Source organism: Lemur catta, chromosome 11 (genome assembly GCF_020740605.2).
Source record: "Lemur catta isolate mLemCat1 chromosome 11, mLemCat1.pri, whole genome shotgun sequence".
NCBI lineage: Eukaryota > Metazoa > Chordata > Mammalia > Primates > Lemuridae > Lemur > Lemur catta.
Genome location: NC_059138.1, coordinates 79,931,645 through 79,952,990, shown reverse-complemented (window position 1 = coordinate 79,952,990; position 21,346 = coordinate 79,931,645). Strand labels below are relative to the sequence as shown.

Below are 21,346 nucleotides of genomic sequence, written 5' to 3'. Positions count from 1 at the left end.
TTTGCATCTTTTCATCTGTCTGTTGAATATTTAATTTCTTCTTGACCTTTACAAAATTGATTTTTAGTATTTTGTAGGGTTTTTTCAATAGACAGTAACCTTTTGTCTATTATGTGTCTTGACAGTTTCTTCCAAGATTTCAATTTATAGTTTATTTATGTTTGCTTTGTAGAACTTTAAAATTTCTATACAATCATGACAATACATTTTGTTTTCTGTGTTCATATGTTGCTTGGAAACACTTCCCTACCTCAAAAACATTAAAATATTTTTCCATATTTTCTTTCATATTTTTGTATTGTGCCTATAGTTCATTCATCACTCTTGCATTAATTTTGTAGTATAATGACATATAGGAGTCTATTGTTTATCCCCTCAAATGAGGTCTGGTCCAAACACAATATCACATAATCTTTTTCATTCATTTGAAAGGTCAGTTTTTATCACTTAATCAATTAATTCTCATATGTACTTGAGTCTGTTTTAGATTCTCTCTTATATTGATCTATTTGTTTCTGAGCAAGAGCAACACAATTCCAATCGTCCCTTTATTGTTATCGTTTTTCACATTTGCTTGCATTTACTTTTCCAGGTAAACCTTGGAATAAATATGTTTAGAATCCTCCCCACCCCTGGTTATCCAACAAAGTCTATTGGAATTGCTTCAGATTAATTCAAAGAGAGCTTAATCTTTATAAGATTGAGTCTCTATCCCAGGAGTATGATATATCTCTACTTACTAGACTGGGCAAGTCACTTAACCCCTTTGTGCCCCACTTTCGTCATCCATAAAATGGGGAGAATAACACTGACCTCACAGGTGACCATATATAAGAAGAGTTAATGCATATGAAAGTGCTTTGAATTGCTGACAGAACAAACATTTGAGTGTTAGCTATTATTTTTATTGTTCGAATTGTTATACCTTAGTAAAACTTTATAGTTTTTTTCCCTGTGAGTCCTACTATGATTTTTTAAATATGGATTTTATAGGGGGTTTTCCTTTTTTCTGTTGAAAATGATAACTTTTTTTTATTATTAAATATATTTGTCATTGCTAGCTTTTAGGAAAGCTGTTTGATTTCTTGCATTACTTTTGTATTCAGCCACATTACCAAACTTTCTTTTCAATTCTTGTAGTTTTTCAAATGATTCTCTGGCTTTTCTAGGCAGGTTATCATATAATCTACAAATAATGAGAATACTTTAATAATTATACCTCTTTATTTTCTTGTCTCATGTATTGGCTAGAACTTCCAGAACAAGTTTGAATTGCAGTGATTGCTTTGCCCTTATTTTGTTTCTGACTCCAAGGCGAAGAATGCCTTTAGTGGCTGACTGTTTCATTTGCTGTTAATATGTAACAGATGTAACAGGCTTTATTTAGTGAAGGAAATTTCCTTTCAGTCCATATAAACCAAAATGATTTTTAAATTAAAAATGGACATTGAAAGTACGTGGTATATGAATTATAACTCATTAAACTATAAAATAGATGTTGAATTTTTAAAAACTGGCTTTAAAAATATTTTGGGGATCATTATATGGTTTTTCTCCTTTATGAATAACTACACTAATAGGTTTCTTTTGTTTATTGTGGTAAGAATACTTAACATGTTATAGTATTGTGGACCATAGGTACAATGCTGTACAGTAGATCTCTAGAACTTACTCATCTTGCTTAAGTGAACCTTTATGCCCATTAATTAGTAACTCCCCATTTCCCCCTCACTCCAGCCCCTGGTACCTAACATTCCACTCTTTGATTCTATGAATTTGACTATTTTAGATGCCTCATATAAGTGGCATTATGCAATATTTGTCTTTGTATGACTGTCTTATTTCACTTAGCATAATGTCCTCAAGGTTCATCCATGTTGTCTAATATTGCAGAATTTCATTCATTCTGAAGAATGAATAATATTCCATTGTATACACATATATATATTCCACATTTTATTTATCTATTCATTGGTTGATAGACATGTAGGTTTTTTCCATATCTTGACTATTGTGAATAACCCTGCAGTGAACATGGTAGTGCAAGTATCTCCCCAAGATTCTGGTTTCAGTTCTTTTGGATAAATACCCAGAAGTGGGATTGCTGGATGTTATGGTAGTTCTGTTTTAATTGTTTGATGAACTTCCATACTGTTTTCTATAGCAACTGTGCCATTTGCATTCTCACCAATAGTATGTAAGGATTCCAATTTCTACACATCCTTGCCAATACTTGTTGTCTTTTGTTCTTTTGATAATAGCCACTGTGACATGTATGAGGTGATAATCTCATCATGGTTTGGATTTGCATTTCCCTGATAGTTAGTGATATTTTTTCATATACCTGTTGGCCATTTCTGTGTCTCCTTTGGAGAAATGTCTATTCAGGTCCTTAGCTCATTTTGTAACTGAGTTATTAGGTTTTTGCTATTTAGTTTTTGGAGTTTCTTATATATTAATATTTTAGAGGTTAACCTCTTATCAGATACATGGTTTGCAAATATTTTCTCCCATTCCATAGGTTGACTTTTCATTCTGTTGTTTCCTTTATGCACAGAGGCTTTTTAGTTTGATATAGTCTCACTTGTTTGTTTTTGCTTTTGTTGCATGTGCTCTTGGTATCATGTCCATGAAATCATTCCCAAGGCAAATGTCATGGAGCTTTTCCCCTATGTTTTCTTCTAGAAGTTTTAGAGTTTCGGATCTTAACTTTAAGTCTTCAATGCATTTTGAGTTGATTTTTGTTGTATGTGGTGTAAGAAAAGAGCCCAGTTTTATTCTTTTGCACATGGATATCCAGTTTTCTTAACATCATTGCTGGAGACTACCTTTTCCCATTAGGTAGTCTTAGCACAATTGTTGAAGAACAGTTGGCCATATATGTGTGGATTTATTTATGGGCTGCTCTCTATTCTGTACCATTGTTCTATATGTCTGTCCTTATGCTGCTACCATACTGTTTTGAATACTGTATTTTTATACTATATTTTGAAGTCAGAACATGTGTTGCTTTCAGCTTTATTTAGTTATTTATGGTCTTTTTCAGTTCCATGTGAATTCTAGAGTTGTTTTTTCTACTTCTACAAGAAATGCCATTGGGATTTTGATACAGATTGTATTGAATCTATAAATCCTTTTGAGATAGTATGGACATTTAAAAAATATTATCTTATAATTCAGTCACGTGGGATGTCTTTGGAGGTATTTATGTCTTCTTTAATTTCTTTCATTAATGTGTTATCATTTTCAGAAAACAAGTTTTTCACTTCCTTAGTTGTTTATTCCTACATATTTTATTCCTTTTGGTGTTATTATAAATGGAGCTGTTTTTCTAATATTCTTTACACATAGTTTGCTGTTAGTGTATAAAAGTGAAATTTTTATTTTTGTATGTTGACTTTTATCCTGCAACTTTACCAAATAAATTTATTAGCTCTAGCAGTTTTATGATGCCATTGTTAGGGTTTTCTAGACACAGGCATACCTCAGAGATGTTGCAAGTTCAGTTACAGATGACAGTAAAGCAAATGTCATTATAAAGAAAGTCACATGAATTTTTTTATTTTCCAGTGCATATAAAAGTTATATTTACACTATAATGTGGTCTATTAAGTGTGCAATAGAATTAGGTCTTAAAAATGTGCAAACTTCAATTAAAATACTATATTGCTAAAAAATGCTAACAATCATCTGAGTCTTCAGTAAGTTGTAATTATTTTGCTGGTGGAGTGTCCTGCCTTGATATTGATGGCTGCTGACTGATCAGGGTGGTGGTTTCTGAGGGTTGGGGTGGCTGGGGTAATTTGTTTAAATAAGACAACAACAAAATTTGCCACATCTATTTACTTTTCCTTTCATGAAACATTTATCTGTAGCTTATGATACTGTTTGATGACATTTTGCCCACAGTAGAACTTTTTTAAAAGTGTGAGTCAGTTTTCTCAAACCCTACTGTTGCTGTGTCAACTAAGTTTTTTCAATATTCTAAATCTTTTGTTGCCACTTCAAAAATGTTCATAGCATCTTCACCAGGAATAGCCTCCTTCTCAAGAAACCACTCTCTTTGCTCATCCATAAGAAGCAATTCCTCATTTATTCAGGATTGCAGCAATTCAGTCATATCTTCATGCTCCAATTCTAATTCTAGTTCTCTTGCTATTTTTCACTCTATCTGCAGTTCCACCAAAGTCTTGAACTCTGCAAAGTCATCCATGAGGGTTGGAATCACCTCCCAAACTCCTGTTAATGTTGATATTTTGAACTTCTCGCATAAACCACAAATGACATCTATAATAGTGAATCCTTTCCAGAAGGTTTTCAATTTACTTTGCCCAGATCCATCAGATGAATCACTATTTATGTTAGCTATAGCCTCACAAAGTATATTTCTTAAATAATAAGACTTAAAAGTTGAAATGGCTCCTTGATCCATGGGCTACAGAATGGTTGTTGTATTAATATTAGCAGACATGAAAATAACATTAATCTCCTTATATATCTCCATCAGAGCTCTTGGGCTACCAGGTGCATTGCCAATGAAGCAATAATATTTTCAAAGGAATCTTTTTTTCTGAGCAGTAGGTATCAACAATGGGCTTAAAATACTCAGTAAACCATGCTATAAATAGATGTGCTATCATCCAGACTTTGTTGTGCCACTTATAGAGGCAGAGTAGATTTAGCATTCTTAAGAGCCCTAGGATTTTCAGAATGGTAAATGAGCAATGACTTCAACCTAAAGTCATCAGCTGCCTTATCCCTTAACAAGAGAGTCAGCCTGTCCTTTGAAGCTGTGAAGCCAGGCATTGACTTCTGTCTTTGGCTATGAAAGTCCTAGATAGCATCTTCTTCCAATATAAGGCTATTTCTTCTACATCAAAAATGTATGGTTTAGTGTGGCCACCTTCATCAATTATCTTAGGTAGATCTGCTGGATAACTTGCTGTAGCTTCTATATTATCACTTGCTGCTTCACCTTGCACTTCTATGTTATGGAGATGGCTCAAGAACCAACCTCTACTAGCGTCCAAATTTTCCTTTGTAGCTTCCTCACCTCTCTCAGCCTTTATAGAATTGAAGACAGTTAGGACCTTGCTCTGGATTAGGCTTTGATTTAAAGGAATATTGTGGCTTGTTTGATCTTTTATCCAGACCACAAAAACTTTCTCAGTATCAGCAATAAGGCTGTTTTGCTTTCTAATAACTTTTGTGTTCACTGGAGTAGCACTTTTAGTTTCCTTCAATAATTTTCCTTTCCATTTCACAACTTGACTGTTTGGTACAAGAGGCCTAGCTTTTGGCATATCTCGGCTTTCAACATGCCTTCCTCACTAACCTTAATCATTTCTAGCTTTTGATTTAAAATGAAAGATATAAGACTTTTGCTTTTACTTGAACACAGTGGAGATCATGGTAGGGTTATTAATTGGCCCAATTTTAATATTCTTGTATCTCAGGGAATAGGGAGGCCTAAGAAGCAAGAGAGATACAGGGAATGGAGCAGTCAGAATGCATATGACATTTATCAGTTGAGTTCACCATCTCTTCGTATGGGTGAGGTTCATGGTGTCCCCAAATAATTACAATAGTAATGTCAAAGATCACTGGCTGATCACAGATCACGATACCAGATATAGTAGTAATGAAAGAGCATGAAATATTGTGAGAATGATCAAAATGTGACACAGAGAGATGAAGTAAGCACATGCTTTTGGAAAAATGGCACCAATAAATTTGCCCAACAAGGGTTGCCACAAACCTTAGTTGCTTTTTGTCAGGATGATCTGTCCAATGCTGAAAGTGGAGTGTTGAGGTCTGTAGTGATTATTGTATTGGGGTCTGTCTCTCTCTGTGGCTCTGATAATGTTTGGTTTATTTATCTGGGCACTCCAGTGTTGAGTGCATATATATTTAGAATTGTTCCATCCTCTTGCTAAATTGACCCCTTTATCATTATATAATGACCTTCTTTGTCTTTTTTTACAGTGTCTTGAAATCTATTGTATCTGATAGAAGTATAGTTACTTCTGCTCTTTTTTGGTTTCCATTTGCATGGAACATCATTTTCCATCCCTTTATTTTCAGTCTCTGTGTGTCTTCAGAGGTGAAGTGGGTTTCTTGTAGACACCATATAGTTGGCTCTTATTTCTTTTTTTATCCATTCAGCTAGTCTATGACTTTTGATTGGAGAGTTTAGTCCATTTACATTCAACATTATTATTTATGGGAAAGGACTTACTACTGCCATGTTGTTATTTGATTTCTAGTTGTTTTGTGGTCCTCTTTTCTTTCCTTCCTTCCTGTCTTCCTTTGTGTAAAAGTGATTTTCTCTGATAGTACATTTTAATTTCTTGATTTCATTTTTTGTGTATCTGTTGTAGGTTTTTTGATTTGAGGTTGCCATGAAGGTTGCAGAAACCATTTTATAACCAATTATTTTAAACAGATGATAACTGTGTTTGCAAAAAACAAAGAGATATTTAAAAGAAACTCTACACTTTAATTCCATCATCCACCTTCATTTTTTACTTTTTTTTTTCCATTGATATCTCTTTATACTATCTATCTCACAAAAGTTGTCATAGTTATTTTTTTGATAGGTTTGTCTTTTAGTCTTCCTGCTCAAGGTATAAGTGGATTATACACTGCGACTACAGCAATAGGGTATTCTGTATTTGTGTACTTACTGTTACCAGTGAGTTGTATACCCTCAGATGATTTTTTATTGTTCACTAACATCCTTTTCTTTCAGATTGAATAACTCCTTTTAGCATTTCTTATAAAACAGCTCTTTGGCTTTTTTTTTTTTAAGCATATAGCAATTAGGTATATGCACGTGTTCTTCTTAAGTCACTTTTTGTGATTTATATTTTTAGAGAAAAGGATCCATTTCATATAGATTATAAATTGTGCAAGGAACTATTTTAAAACAATTTCATCTGTATTTGTAGTTATGTTTCTCTATGTTAATGTTGTATTTTGCATTTTTTATCTTTTTTCATATTCAGATTAATTAAAGCTCTTTCTTTTCTGGACATTTCAAAGAACCAGGTTTTGGTTTTATTTATCATATCTATCAAAGCTGTTTTCCATTTTATTAATTTCTGCTTATATTAATATTTTTATGGTTTTTATTTTTTCTTTTGGTATGCTTTTGTTTTTCTATGTTTAAAGTCCAGCTCATTTATTATCAATTATTATTGTTTCATAGTAAACACATTTAAGTTATAACTTTTTCTTTTCAAGACAACTTAGACTATATCCCATGGATGATGTAGAGTTCCCATTAATGTTGATTTCTGTATAGTCTGTGATTCAAGTTTTGACCATTTAATCAAAAATCATTTAGAAGAATGTCTTAAAATTTCTAACTAGTTTTTGTATTTTGCCTTTATGATTAATTTATTGAGATTAATGTTTAGTTTTTATAAGTGCTCTAAGAGGGTTTTAAAAATGTTCATTTTTTATGTTAGAGGAGTTTCAATTTACATGTTATATCTCGTAATTAATATTGCTATTCTAAATGCTCTAGTACACCAATTTATTTTTCTGTTTTATCTGTTATTTTCTCAGAATGCTGTCTTCATATATAACATTAGGAATGCATTTTTTCTTCCAAAATTGTCTTATATGTTTGGTTTATATAGACAGAGCAATTGTTCATTGCATGGTTATTATAGGATTGTACTTTTTATTATTATAAAGGATCTTCTTTGTCTAATGATTTTTGCTTTGAATTCTTCTTTGCAGAAAATTAATATTGCCACATCCACTTTCCTTTTTATATTATCTGCCTGGTATGCTTTATCTATGTTATTTTTCAACATTTTTGTGACAGTTTGGTTTACGTATATTTCTCATTGTTGGATTTTATTTTTTCTATTCAAATTCCTCTGATATTCTTTTTTTAATTGGTAAATTTAACTTGTTTTCATATTCATTATGATAACTTCTGTGTTTGTACTTCTTCCAGCCATCTGATATTATGTTTTCTATTCATCATGCTTTTCAAAAATGATTTTCTTGATATGTACTGAATTGTTTGTTATCTGTATCCCATTTTATTTTATTTTTATTTTACTATAAAATAAAAATATTTTATTTTTTTAAGGTTGTTTCCCTTAAATTATTAGCAAATATATTTATCTTGATATAAAGAATTAATCAGCATCTAAAACCTATTACCACCAACAATAATAGCTAACAGTTATTGATTGTTTACTATATATTTTAAGTGTTTTACCTGTATGAACTCAATAAATCCTGAAATCCACCCTGTGAAAAAAGAGTCAATTATTATTACCATTATTTACAAATAAGGAAATTAAAGCACAAAGAAGATAAGTAATTTTCCCAAAGGCACACAGCTAGGGAGTAGTGGAGCTAGGATTTGCACTCAGGCTTTGGCTTTAGAGACCTGTGTGTTTTCCTTCTTCCTTCCTCCATGCCCTCACCTCCCATGTTGTGCTGAAACAGTACAAAAGTTAACTTCTAGATTGTTGTAATATCTCTTCTGTTTTAAGAAGTCTCTAAACATTTAGATTGAAGACACCGCCATTTTTGGATAGCCTTCAGATTTTACTGATGTATTCTTGACTGTTTTCTTGAATCTTATGATTTCCCCTATTCAGATTCATTGAGTACATGCTCAAATTATGCTTCTCAGAAAGAGTGTAGAAATGGCATACTTTCTGAGTGCTTGCTTATCTGAAAAATGCTTTCGTTTTGCCCTCATATTTGACTGATGGGCTGGTTAGTAGATATTTTGGTTTTTATTCAGCATTTTGCAGATACTGCTTCTTTGTTCTCTAGCATTGAGCATTACAGATGAAAAATCCTATATAGTTTTCTCGCAGAAATTTATAAGGTTTAGAGATGTCATGTTATATTTATTCGTGAGTCATTCTAAACTGAACACTCAAATCTTTCTTCAGCTGAGGAAATTTTTTTGTTTTTCTTTTATTCTTTATTTTTAACTTCTATTATTGCTTTTATCATATTACCTATTTCTTTTTTCTCTGTGTTTTGAGAGAATTCTGTAAGTGAGTCTTAAATATTACCAACTTCTGCTGTGTGCATTTCTGCCATTTAGCTGTATTTTGAGACTTTAAATTAAGCAAATCTGTTTTTCTCAGAATTTCTGAAAACTCCTTTTCATTGCAGCTTATTCTAATTATATGGATGCAGTGTCCTGTCAAACTTCTGTGATGATAAAAATTGGAGCTTTAATTTAATACTCTCTCATTTCTTATTTTACCTGTTTCTTGAGAGGTTAGTTTTGTTTTGGTTTATTGTTGTTTTTTTGTTTTTTTTAGGGTTTTTTTTTTTATTTTTTCCTTATTCATTTTGGCATTTTGGTGTTTCTCTTTATGCTTTTTGTGTCTTGTGATTTGGTTGTATATTCATATTGTAAATCAGCTACTAGATTTATTTTTATCAGTAGTTACTATCAGGGTTCTTGGTAACTATAATAATTACTTACCTACCAGGTTTATTCCTTTCAATGAAACAGTACACTACAGGATTCTGTTGTGACTGGAAGATTGCAGGGAAAGTGGAGGAACCCCATTGTCATAAGTGCATGCGTAGGGAAGGAGCTACAGTGGAGGCAGAGTAATTTGGTGACTCCACTACTGTCCTTGAGGTCTGCCCCCAGCCACCCTTTTTAAAATCCATGAGTCTTGGTATCCTTGAATTTTTTCACACTGTCTTATTTCTGTCTCCACCCCTATAATTCATGTTAGAATACCCCTGCATCCTATAAAGCCTTTTGTAAAATATAAAATACCCAGTCTTTTCAATGGAACAATTGAAAAGGCAGTCTTCTACCTCTTGTATAAATCTAGCATAGGCTCCACGAGGATAAGAATTGTATCTATATTATTCATGCTATATAGTGGTCCCCCTTATCTGTGGGCGATATGTTCTAAGACCCCCAGTGGATAACATTAATAATACCACAGCTGATTGCCTTAAGTCAGAACACATTTCTGTTTATGTCTTCTACCCACAAATTTAATGTCTGTTCCATCTTAACTAAGCACTTATCATGGACTCTGGCAATAGCTTTTGCAGTTTGAGGAGTCACAGCAAAACTGGCATGAATTTCTTTTTCCTTCGTCACAACTTCAGAGACAAAAAATTCATTCTTACCATAAGTTTTAGCAACTTTAGCATATGATTTTTTTCTTTCCATATTAAGTCAAGAACTTTCATCTTTTCACTTAAAGAAAGCACTTTACAGCTCTTCTTTGGCATATTCAAATTGCCAGCATCACTGCTCTTATACTTTGGGGCCATTATTAAGTCAAATAAGTATGACCTGAACACAAACACTGAAATACCACCACAGTTGCTGAATGACTAACAACTGGGGAGCATCTTCAGGGTGGATACACTGGACAATGGAATGATTTACAGCCTCAGTGAGATGGCACAAGATTTCATCATGCTACTGAGGGTGCTCAATTTAAAGGTTATGAATTATTTATTTCTGGAATTTTCCATTTAATATTTTCAGTATGTGGCTAACCACAGGTAACTGAAATCGTGGAAAGCAAATCCACAAATAAGGGGGGGACTACTGTATTGACTTTACAGTGCCTAGAACACAGTAGGTATAATGTAAGTGTTTTGTAAATTGACACAACTTTTCTGTAACTAAAAGTATTTATATGTTTTACCCAGTAATTTTTCTTCTGGAAATTTATCCGCAGGAAATATTCAGAGATGCTCACAAAGTTTTATGTACAAGGATGTTCATGTTATTTATAATTGTGAAAAATGAAAATAACTCAAAAGTCTAACAGTGGTTATCTAAAGTATTATATATCCTGTGCATGGGTTGAATATTTAATAGACAGTCTTTCTATTCATTTATCCCTCCAGCAGTCCAGTCTCCACGGATCAGTAAAACCTATTTTATGTTAACCAAAGAATGATTTTTTGACATATCTTAAATAGGATGACTGTAAGTTATGGCTTTTAAATTGCTGTAATTTTTAGTAGTAGTATCTAATATTTTTTTATACTCTTAAGTAGTTTAGAGAGAATCAAATTTTTAAATCTATTATAAGAACAAATAAATGAAGCTTATTCTTACATAACTTAGTATAATGTGCATTCAGTAAATAGATAATATTTTTGTTTTATTCCAGAAAACAGCTCCTTGAACATGGTGAGGTAAAGCTTTCATTTTAATCTCTGGTAGACTTGTGTATTAAATTCTAGTTCAAGATTAATTCACAAAGATATAACCTTGCTGCTGATACACTATCAGTAGTGCTGGAGTTGTTCAGCACTGGTAATAAATTTCTGCTGATGCTTCTCACTCCTTAATATGCTCTTAATTTTGAATAGTAGCAAGGATCTGAAAGCCAAAGGCTGATTTATGACCATGGAACGTAATTGAATTAAATTACCTTCATTCATTCCATCAGTCATTCATTCAACAATAACGAGCATTTGGTTCTAGCCTGCTGAGCTAAGCAGCTGTGGTCCATCAGGGCAAGCACTCGTGGCCCTGCAGCTGGTGGCTGTCTGCCACCACGTAGACCTGACGGTCCGCCAGCTACAAGCTCAGCAGTGTTGAAGGATACAAAAGATAGTGTAGTAATGTTACTACACTTACATATGTGTAATTTTACAAAGGAGACATTACACAAAACATTTTACGTGATGCTGGCATACAAAGGCAAAGATCAGTGTGGGCTGGAAATACGGTTTCCTCAGTGATCAAACTTTAAGTGGATCTTGAGGGAAAGGTCAAATTTATAAGGCAGGGCTATTGAATTTGAACTTAATAGGAACAGTGATACATGTGGAGTGTTCCTTACTCAAAATGCTTGGGACCAAAAATGTTTAGGGTTTTGGATTGTTTTCAAATTTTTGGAATATTTAGATTATACTTAATGGTTGAACATCCCTAATCTGAAAATCCAAAATCTGAAATGCTCCAATAAGCATTTCTATTGAGCGTGTACTTTGAGCATCATGTTGTAATTTTTAGTATTAGTATCTAATATTTTAAACTTAGATATTTAGTTTATTTAAACTTTTTGGCACTCAAAAAGTTTCAGATTCTGTAGCATTTTGGATTTCAGGTTTTTGGATTAAGGATGATCAATCTGCAACTGATATTTTTTGAATAGTTACCATGTACTGTGCTGTTTAATTTTCAGAATATTATTCCCATTTTGTAAATAAAGTATGTTATTTAGGTAGTACTAGCTGTTACAGAGGTAAACACCAACATTTCAATAACTTAACTCAGTAGAAGTTTCTTTGCTTACATAAAGTTAAAACCAAGAGTTCCTCATTAGCAGGTGGCTCTATGACAAGCAACAATTGAGGGACTCAGACTCCTTCTATCTGTGACTCTGCTATCTTCAACATGTGGCTTCCATAGTTGACATATTTGCCTGTTTCAAGCCAGCAAAGGAGAAAGAACATGAAGATCATGCACTAGAGCTTTTGTAAGGGCTAGGCCTGGAACAGTTGCACGTAACTGTGCCCACAGCCAGAACTCAGGCCCATGGCCTCACCTAACTACCAGGGAAGCTGGAAATGTAGTCTAGCTATGTGTCTGGGAAAAAGAACAAAGAAATAGAGACTCATAAAAATTAAGTAGCTTACCTAAAATCTCACACCTAATTTGTAGTAAGGCTTCAACTTGAACCCAAGGAGTTCAGTTTTCCAAAGCTCTCAACAATTATTGTTTACTGTGTGCAAGACATTGTTTGTAAATATATAATTTACATATATAATTTTATCCATATAACAACACTTTGAGGTAGGTACTATAATTATTTATGTTCTAAAGATGAGGAAACTCTGGTATAGAAAGGTTAAGTAATTTGCCTAAGTTTACAAAGCTAAAATGAGCTTAGCTTTGAGCCAAGGAATATGAGCCCAGGCAGCTAAGCTAAAGAATTTAGGCTTTTAAGCACTCATTCTACTAGTACCTAATGTAAATGACCTTTATGTAAATCAATCATGAAATGTAACATTACCCAGTTTTACTTATTAGTACATATTCATACTTTATATTTTAACATACAGTATCTAAAACCCACCTCTTTTTAGAAACAATGGTCTTTAATTTTCTGTCTTTATTTCTCACATTATTTTGCTATTTTCTCATTGTCTTTCATTTCTTCATTTATCCTTATTTTGTACATTTACTTTTTCTACCACTGCTATGTACTTAAAAGTTCACTCTTTATCATGTGCCTGCTATATATCAAGTCCTTACTTTAATGAATTTACAGTATAGTGGGGGAAGATTAAATAATGTACATAGATAATTATATGTATAATGGTAAAAGTAGATACAAAAGTAGTACAGAAGTGATTAAATCTATATGAAGGGGATGGAGTAGTTGAGGAAAGATTTTTTTAGAAATGACTTTAGAGAAGGAATAGGTTAAAAGGAATTACCAATGTCAAAAGATAAGCATGTGCAAAGGTGGCATAAGGTAATATGTTCAGTGCTGTGAGCAAATGTGTTGCTGATATACAAAAAAGGCAAATAGTAGCAGAAAATGAGACTGGAAAAGTGGGCAGGGTTCAGACTATGGAGGCTTTGTACACAAAGAATCTGAGCTTCATTCTGGACTTTATTGTTAAGCAGGAGATGGTAAGGTCATATCTGAGTTTTTAGGTCTGTTGGCAGTAAAGCAGGTGTTTTTTAAAAAGGCAAACAGAAGTGAAGCTGACTAGCAGGAGGACAGTGATAGCAAATATCTTAACAAAAGAATATGCAAAACTCCTGATGCACAGGCAGATTAGAAATTTAAATTTCCAAAAACAGATTGTATGGAAGGAAATGATAAATTTCAGTGCAGTGCCAATGTAGAGTCATATATCCTTATCCCATTCCCTCTTTGGACTCACTTGATTAATCTCTCTCACATGGCTTTGGAGACAGGGACTGTTTTCTCTTTAGGGAGGAGCAGATGTGGCAGGAGTAGTACAGAGGGTGCTGCTCACTGTGACTGCGGTGTGATGACCAAAGGTGTACATCCCAGTGTGTTTCAGGGTTAGGGGAGGATTCGGTAGGATAATTTTATCATCAGGGAGTGAGTGTTGGATTGCTTGCTTTCTGCCAGTACTCTGGGTTGGGGACAGTCTGCATCCCCTAACTCACTAAATAAACCCCTAGGATATCTCCCTACACTTATGATATTGATTAGTAAAACTTGTTAAAGGATTCTGTTGTAATTTTTCCTAATTTAAAATGGCTATATTTATTTTGTCAAATTAGTACCTTTTAACCAATTTTTTTATGGGCTTAGAAATTAGTGAAGACATACCTAGTAATTCACAGCAATGAGAAAGAAGGGAAAGAGAGTTGGGAACAATATTTACTGCCAGAATGTCATCATCACTATAGGGAATTAGTGTGAAGATAGGCTGTGGAAAGATGATATTGAGCGTATTCTCTGCCCAACTATTCTTTTGACCCACTCACATGTCGTTTTGTCTGTAACAGTCAGTCCTGTATCATCAGCCTTCACTTTTTTTTCTAATCCCTGCAGTTCATTATGTCATTTGATCAGTTTATATTTGACCCTTTATATTTTAAGTCAGTTGAGTCTGTGTTTTCTGTTACAAACAAGGTTTTTCTATGACTTACAGCTGAAGGGTTTTCTGTGACAAGCAGCTGTGAAGGTATCTGAATCAATATGGAGGTATTCTATTAAAGGAGTGAAATGATACAGAATTTGGAGGGAGAATTACTTTTTTTGAGAAACTGAGTGATGTGTGTTTGGAGGTATTTTCACTTCCATGTTAACAACCCAGTTGACCATGTTGATCAATAGTTTATTTGGAGAGGAAGCATAATAGTGGTAAAGGCAGAGACTCAGGAGCGAGACTGGACTCAGATCCTAGTTCTGCCACTTACTATGTGATCTTGACCAAGTTGCTTAATGTCATTCTGGGAACAATAATAGTACCTACCTCATATGGTTTCTAGGGATTAAATGAATTACACGTAAGGTACATAGAATAATGCCTCATATAAGCTAAGCACTGTGTAAATGTTCACCTGTGCACTTCTGGACCAAGAGGTCAGGAGGCTCCAGCTAGTATTCTGCCTCTGTTAACTGTGTCCATGAAGGGGCATCTCTTTAGCTTGTTCACATGACATCTCTGAACTCTGATTGGAGGTAGTTTTTAAAGGATCAGTCCTGCCCTTTGGACTGCTCTTAGACATGTAATCCTCATTTTCTCTCCACTTGGTAGCTGCTACCTCACTCTTTATCCTGTTGGGTTCACTTATTCCAAAGACTGATAGTGAACAGTTTTCTTCCTGCCTTGCTTCCAGTCTCTAAAAAATGTTGAGAAGATTTTCCTAATAATTTTTTACATGGAAAGAGGTACTAACAAGTCGACAGTAGTGTACTTATAGTAGTGATTTTTGGACTACACTATCTGACTGTAGCCTTCTGTCCTCTACTTAGTTGCTAAAAAGAAATCTGTCTGATAGAACTGTATGGTATGTCAGGAGCCTGAGAGTAGCGGATGGTTAGGAGCATTTGGGAGAGAACAGAAAAACAAACATGTGATGCCATTTGGAATAGCTGCTAGTCTGTCATCCAGCCACAAAAAAACAAAAACAAACAAAAAACATACAGGAAAGATAAGGAAATGGTAGGGCTTATTCAAGTCCCCACATGAAAACAGAGTCCTTCTTTTAACCCTTAGATAACAGAAGAAAGTCAAGAAGAATTACTACTTTGGATTTAATTGTGATCATGTGAAAAGTTGTTGCTGAGGTAGAAGCAAATGGAATATGAGAGAAAATGACAGTGTCAATCTGTGGCACAAAATAGCCAAAGGAAAGGAGTATTGGGGAAAATTAGATGTGTGGTTGCATTGATTAGACCATATCTATTATAGGCTATTTCTTGATGCCACATTTTAAGGCAATCTGCACTATGTCCAGAGAAGGGAAACCAGAACTGGGACAATACAGAACTAATAAGTGAAGTCTTATGAATATTTAGCCTAAGAATAGAAAGCTTTCTAAGGGGGAAAGTGGGGATAGGGCAGAGTCATAATTACAATATTTAAATAATAGAGAACTTTCATGGATAAATGGGTTTAGACTAATTTTACACATAAGTCTCACAGGGGCAGAAATTGTTCTCTGTTGTATCTAAAACACACAGACCAGTACCTGGACTATAGAAAGCATTCAATAAACCTTGTTGAATGAATGAATAAATGTTAATAGACTTATTACTAAGTTAGAAGATCCTTGTTCTAATGAATATAATAGTTTTAATATATTTTATATTTATTAATTTAAAAATGTATAAAGTAAAAATGTCATTTTGTTTTATTTGTGTTTTATAGCTGGTTTTTCACACATTGCAGTTGTTAGCATTTACTACCCTTGCCATTTTAATTATGAGGCTGAAGCTGTTTTTGACACCACATATGTGCATTATGGCTTCCTTGATGTGTTCACGACGGGTAAGGAATTCATTCTTGTATGACTACACTGTGATAACTGTAGCAGCTACAGTGTAGTTACCATGGCTTTGCTGAGTAATTCAAAACATAAAAGCACTAAATGTTTTTAACATAACTACTAATAAAATGATTTAAAATGTTCATGATTCACTATAGAGTAGAAAAAGCAATTTCAAGTAGCTTTGAAAATCATTTCTAGATTTTAACAGGTATTTCTGTCACAAGTGATGAGGCGCACTTTTCCCTCCATTAGCATCCTATCCGCACGCATAATCTTTTGGAGCTCAGGTCTGTTGGAAGAGTCTCCTTCCTCCCCAGAACTACCCTCAATTACTTATCCAAGACGGGAGTAGGTGCAGAGCAATTGCTGTAGTATAGTCCTGTTTGGCTCAGAGAATCCCTAAAAAATCCTGGGATTCTATTATTCTATCTAACATACAAAATAGCTAGATAAAGTAACTAGAATTTTGGGACTAAGGCACTTCTGGAAACACCTTAGATAGTTTTGATTTCGAGTGTATTGTCTTAAAATTTCATAACACCTGTTTTTCTGAGAGGAATATCCCTGACAATGCTAATAGGGTTCCCCTAGTTATTCAAGATTTCCATAAAAGGCAGCCAGTGTTAAAGAATTTAGTTCTAGGACTGCAACCGCCACCCCACCCCAGCCTGCAGACCACCAGGATCCAGGCTGGGCCTCACAGCAGGAGGCAAGCAAAGCCCCACCTGCACCCACAGCCGCTCCCCATCACTCCCATCACGACCGGAGGGGCCCCTCCACACCTCCCGCGTCAGATCAGCCTGGCATCAGACCCTCATTGGTGTGTGACTCCCACCGCAAACTGCACATGCGAGGGTTCCAGGTTGCGCTCCCCTTAAGAAGCGAAAGCCCAAGGTGGAGCCAAGACGGCGACATCCTCCAGCACCAGCCCCCACCTCCACCCCCCAGTCAATGGAAAAAATGTCTTCCACGAAAGCGGTCCCTGATGTCAAAAAGGTTAGGGATCACTGTTCTAGGATGTTTCACAATTGTGAATTACTAATCTTAATCCCTGGTGGTAAATAAATATTAGAAGGATCAGGTATTCATTCCTTCCTTAATTCTTTTGAGTGGAAAGAAAGCTCCATTTTTACCTGGGTCCTGTAATTCCAACATGTTCATTGTTTTTAAACAATGGGTGATGATAATTCTGTATACTTGTGTACGGATATAAAAGGATAATACACCTTGGTTTAAATTGCAAGGTGACAATTTACTATAGACTCTATAGCACTCTTCATATAAGAATTATAAATAAATAATTTCTTTTATTGCAGCTCTTTGGCTGGCTTTTTTGCAGAGTTCGTTTTGAGAATGTTATCTTTGGCATTCTAACAGTGATGTCAGTACAAGGTTGTGCCAACCTCCATAATCAATGGAGCATAATAGGGGAATTTAATAATTTGCCTCAGGAAGAACTTATACAATGGATCAGATACAACACCAGACCAGGTATGTAGCTCTTTAGTTATATGTGTAGTTAGTTTTACACACACACACTCACAAACATACATATTTGTATATAATTATATAGTTATCACTCATATATGTCTGTTTATGTATATGTGTATATGATTTACAAATACAGTCATTCATACTCTCACAAACTTTGAGCATGCCTGTTGCAGTGACCACTCAATGAAACCCTTTCAAAAGGCAATTTTGTATTGCCTTTAAACCTCTCCTAGGTAACTGTCAAAAAAATTTAATTAACACCAAGGAATTAATGATTTTCTGCAAGTTATGTGCTCTAACTCTCAGCATTATTGTATTTTAACTATAACAACAACAAATTGAGGAAATCTTTAAGAGAGCAAAATTTCACACCTTTTGGCAGGCCCCCGGTGAAGATACTTTTGATTGTGGGGACTTACCCAGCACCTTTTCTACCACTTTAGTCAGTGCTGTCTCCTCTGACTCTGTAAAACCAGCCATGTGCAGAAGAGTTAAAATCTTGGATATTCTGTTTTCTTTACTAAATCATCTCTGAGGGATGAGTATACATCCTACTTTGAAATACTCCAAAATGTTATTTTTAGCATATCTTCTTTTCTTGCTATCTTTATTCAGAACTACCTCAAGCAAATAGATATTTCATTTTTAAATACCTTTGCAGAGAATAAGTATATTCTACAAGATTTTCTGTAACTAAATCTATAATCTTGTCTGAGACTATTTTTGATATTTGGTAACTTTCTCTGGCACAAATTATTCACCGTAGTTTATGTAAATTTTCCTGTGCCTCCTTGAGTTGGTTTCCTTCTATCTCTTATTTGATAGTCATCATTTTACTAATTAACCATCATTAAGGTAAATCTTTATAAGCTTCAACTCAGATATTTTGTCTGTGGTTTCAAAGGGTATGGGTGACAGTGCCTCATTAAACTGCCACACCATTTTAATTAGAAATTTTAAATTAATCCCCAACGGACTTTACCTGTAGGAGCTCAAGATAGGAATTCCCTTTCTTTTCCCTTGCCCCTCCCCAGTTACAGTTATTTTCCCCAAGCTTTTAAAGATACCTACTCTTTTAATCTTTTCTTGTGTGTTTCTTTGTTCCAGTGTTTGTCTTGGGTTCCTGGCATACAAAACCAGTGTTTAGCAACTTACCATTCTGAGATAAACCCACAAACCCCTATCTCATTTTTAGCTGCCTCTTCTTTGATCTTCTTTTCAATCTGTTTTATTCTTTTTTTAATTCCTATTAGTATGAATTCTCTCATGGTTACCACATATTTATTAAAAGCTGCATGAAGTTTTAAGGTATGAGTTGGACTGATGCTTACATTGAGGTCCACCATGTAAGGTTTTATAGTTTGTGCACTGCACAGAGGTAATTAGTTGAGAGGACAAATGGGAGCTGAAATCCAGCCTATGGTCCATTTATCAAGCCCTGTACTAGTGGGGCTCTGTCAAGTCAGAGGGGCTGCCTTTTTCTAATCCATGTAGTAGTCTAAATGTAAACTTTAGTCCCTTGATAGGGAAACATCTTATTTCCTATTCCTTGTTGTGGTCATTTACCTCACTGCCAAAAGAAAAGGTGGGGAGTATTTGTCCATCATTCTCTGCTATAGATGGTATCTTCTCAGTGGTTCCAGCTCTTGCTGAATAGGCATTCCTAGATTCTTCTGGATGACCCTGACCCTGGGTTTTTGGGTCCCTCTGCCCAGGAGTTTTGAAGCTTAGCACTGTTGACACAGGGAGCTCTCCTGTGCATTGCAAGATATCCCTGGCATCTACGTACCAAATGCCAATAACATCTTACTCCACACCCCAGTGTGACAATCACAAATGTCTCCAGAAGTTGATAGTGTCCCCTGGGGAGCAGAGGAGTTGATAATCAGAGTTGATAATCACCCCTGGTTGAGAACTACTTCTCTGGCCTAAAAGCTGTCATCATTAATTATTGAATCTTGCAATAATAAATACACGTTCCTTCTTCAGTTAACATATAAATATTCAAATTTAAGGCTTATAAGGGATTTTCATTCAAAGTTATGTTTAGAATGTTTAGTTATATTTGAAAGTAAACATTCAGTTATTCACAGCAGAACTGAATAACATGTTTTTATTATTGCTTTTTGTGCTGATTAAAAATGATAATAATCTTCACAATTATATAATCATTTATTATACAAAAGAGCCAGGAAGTAAGCATCTGGTCTTTTGGTCTTTTAAGACATGAATCTAAAGCCAGATAATAGATTTTGGTGTAGCTCTAGTCAGGACCAAATTTATACATGCTATTATTCCGAAAAGTACTACTAGCAAGCATAAAATGATTTGATGGAATGTATAAATAGTATGAAGTCAAATGGAAACTAAGAGAACTTAATTATGAATATTTACAGATGATCTGAGGGAAGAAAACAATGCTTTTGTCTGGCACCTCCACAGGAGTACAGTTCATAATCTGCAAAAATCATTTGAAAGATGTACTATGAGGCTTACCCTTTATAGCAGTCTCTCAGTTCTAGCATTTTAAATTATTGGGACAAGATATGAAATTTTACATTCTGTATAGCCCTGTGTGTCTCTCTGCAGTCCTGGCCCTTAGCATAGTCCTCTTTCCTGGCAGGAAGCTGTAGTAATGTGGCTAAGAGACTTCCTAACTGTGTAGTCTTGGGCAAGTCACTTAACTTCACTGTCTCTGCAGTTGCATCCTTATCTACAAAACAAGAACAGAGAACATACATCTTAGAGGTGTTGTGCAAATTAAGTTGTTTAATCCTTGTAAAAAAATAATGAGCACAGTTTCTAGCACCAAGATAACATTTAACAGAAGTTAGCTGTTATTATAGTAAGACAATGAACGTAGACAAAGAATGATGTCAATGGTTATTTAAATATGCTTCATCTTTCTTAATTTGGGCTCAAATATTATAAATAAGTTTAACTTTTGGTTTTCTTGAGAACATTTTAGTAAGGAGTATAATCGTGTCTTTTAGATGCTGTTTTCGCAGGTGCCATGCCTACAATGGCAAGTGTCAAGCTGTCTACGCTTCATCCCATTGTGAATCACCCACATTATGAGGATGCAGACTTGAGGTTGGACACCGATTGAATATTCAGCCAGACTCACTTGCTACTTACTACTGATTCTTAGGAATTGGGAAGAATCTAGATGCATACACACACACACACACACACACACATACACACACACACACATGTTCTCATTTGCATATTTGTGCTGGAAGTTAAAAAAAAATTATAGTAACTATCCAGAAATGACAATATGTACCTGTTGCCTCTGAAGCAGGTTTAATAAACTTCTGAAAACTGAAAAAAGCAAAAGCCAGTTTTTCTTAAAGTGAAAACCAT

The 21,346-nt window shown here is 34.5% G+C and overlaps 1 protein-coding gene and 1 long non-coding RNA gene across 3 annotated transcripts in view; one reads left to right on the top strand and one right to left on the bottom strand.

Moving 5' to 3' along the window:
• The window catches only part of DPY19L2 (dpy-19 like 2), a 110,473-nt gene that overhangs the window by 77,513 nt on the left and 11,614 nt on the right, over positions 1-21,346 (top strand). The window contains exons 17-20 of the mRNA XM_045564415.1: positions 11,157-11,181; positions 16,363-16,482; positions 17,800-17,974; positions 20,971-21,070. Coding sequence (XP_045420371.1) covers positions 11,157-11,181; positions 16,363-16,482; positions 17,800-17,974; positions 20,971-21,070 — 420 coding nt within the window. The remainder of the gene's footprint in view (positions 1-11,156; positions 11,182-16,362; positions 16,483-17,799; positions 17,975-20,970; positions 21,071-21,346) is intronic.
• LOC123647157 overlaps positions 20,112-21,346 on the bottom strand; it is a 36,217-nt gene continuing 34,982 nt past the window's right edge. For both annotated transcript variants that reach the window (XR_006738150.1, XR_006738149.1), the window contains one exon: positions 20,112-20,690. This is a non-coding gene — a long non-coding RNA (uncharacterized LOC123647157). The remainder of the gene's footprint in view (positions 20,691-21,346) is intronic.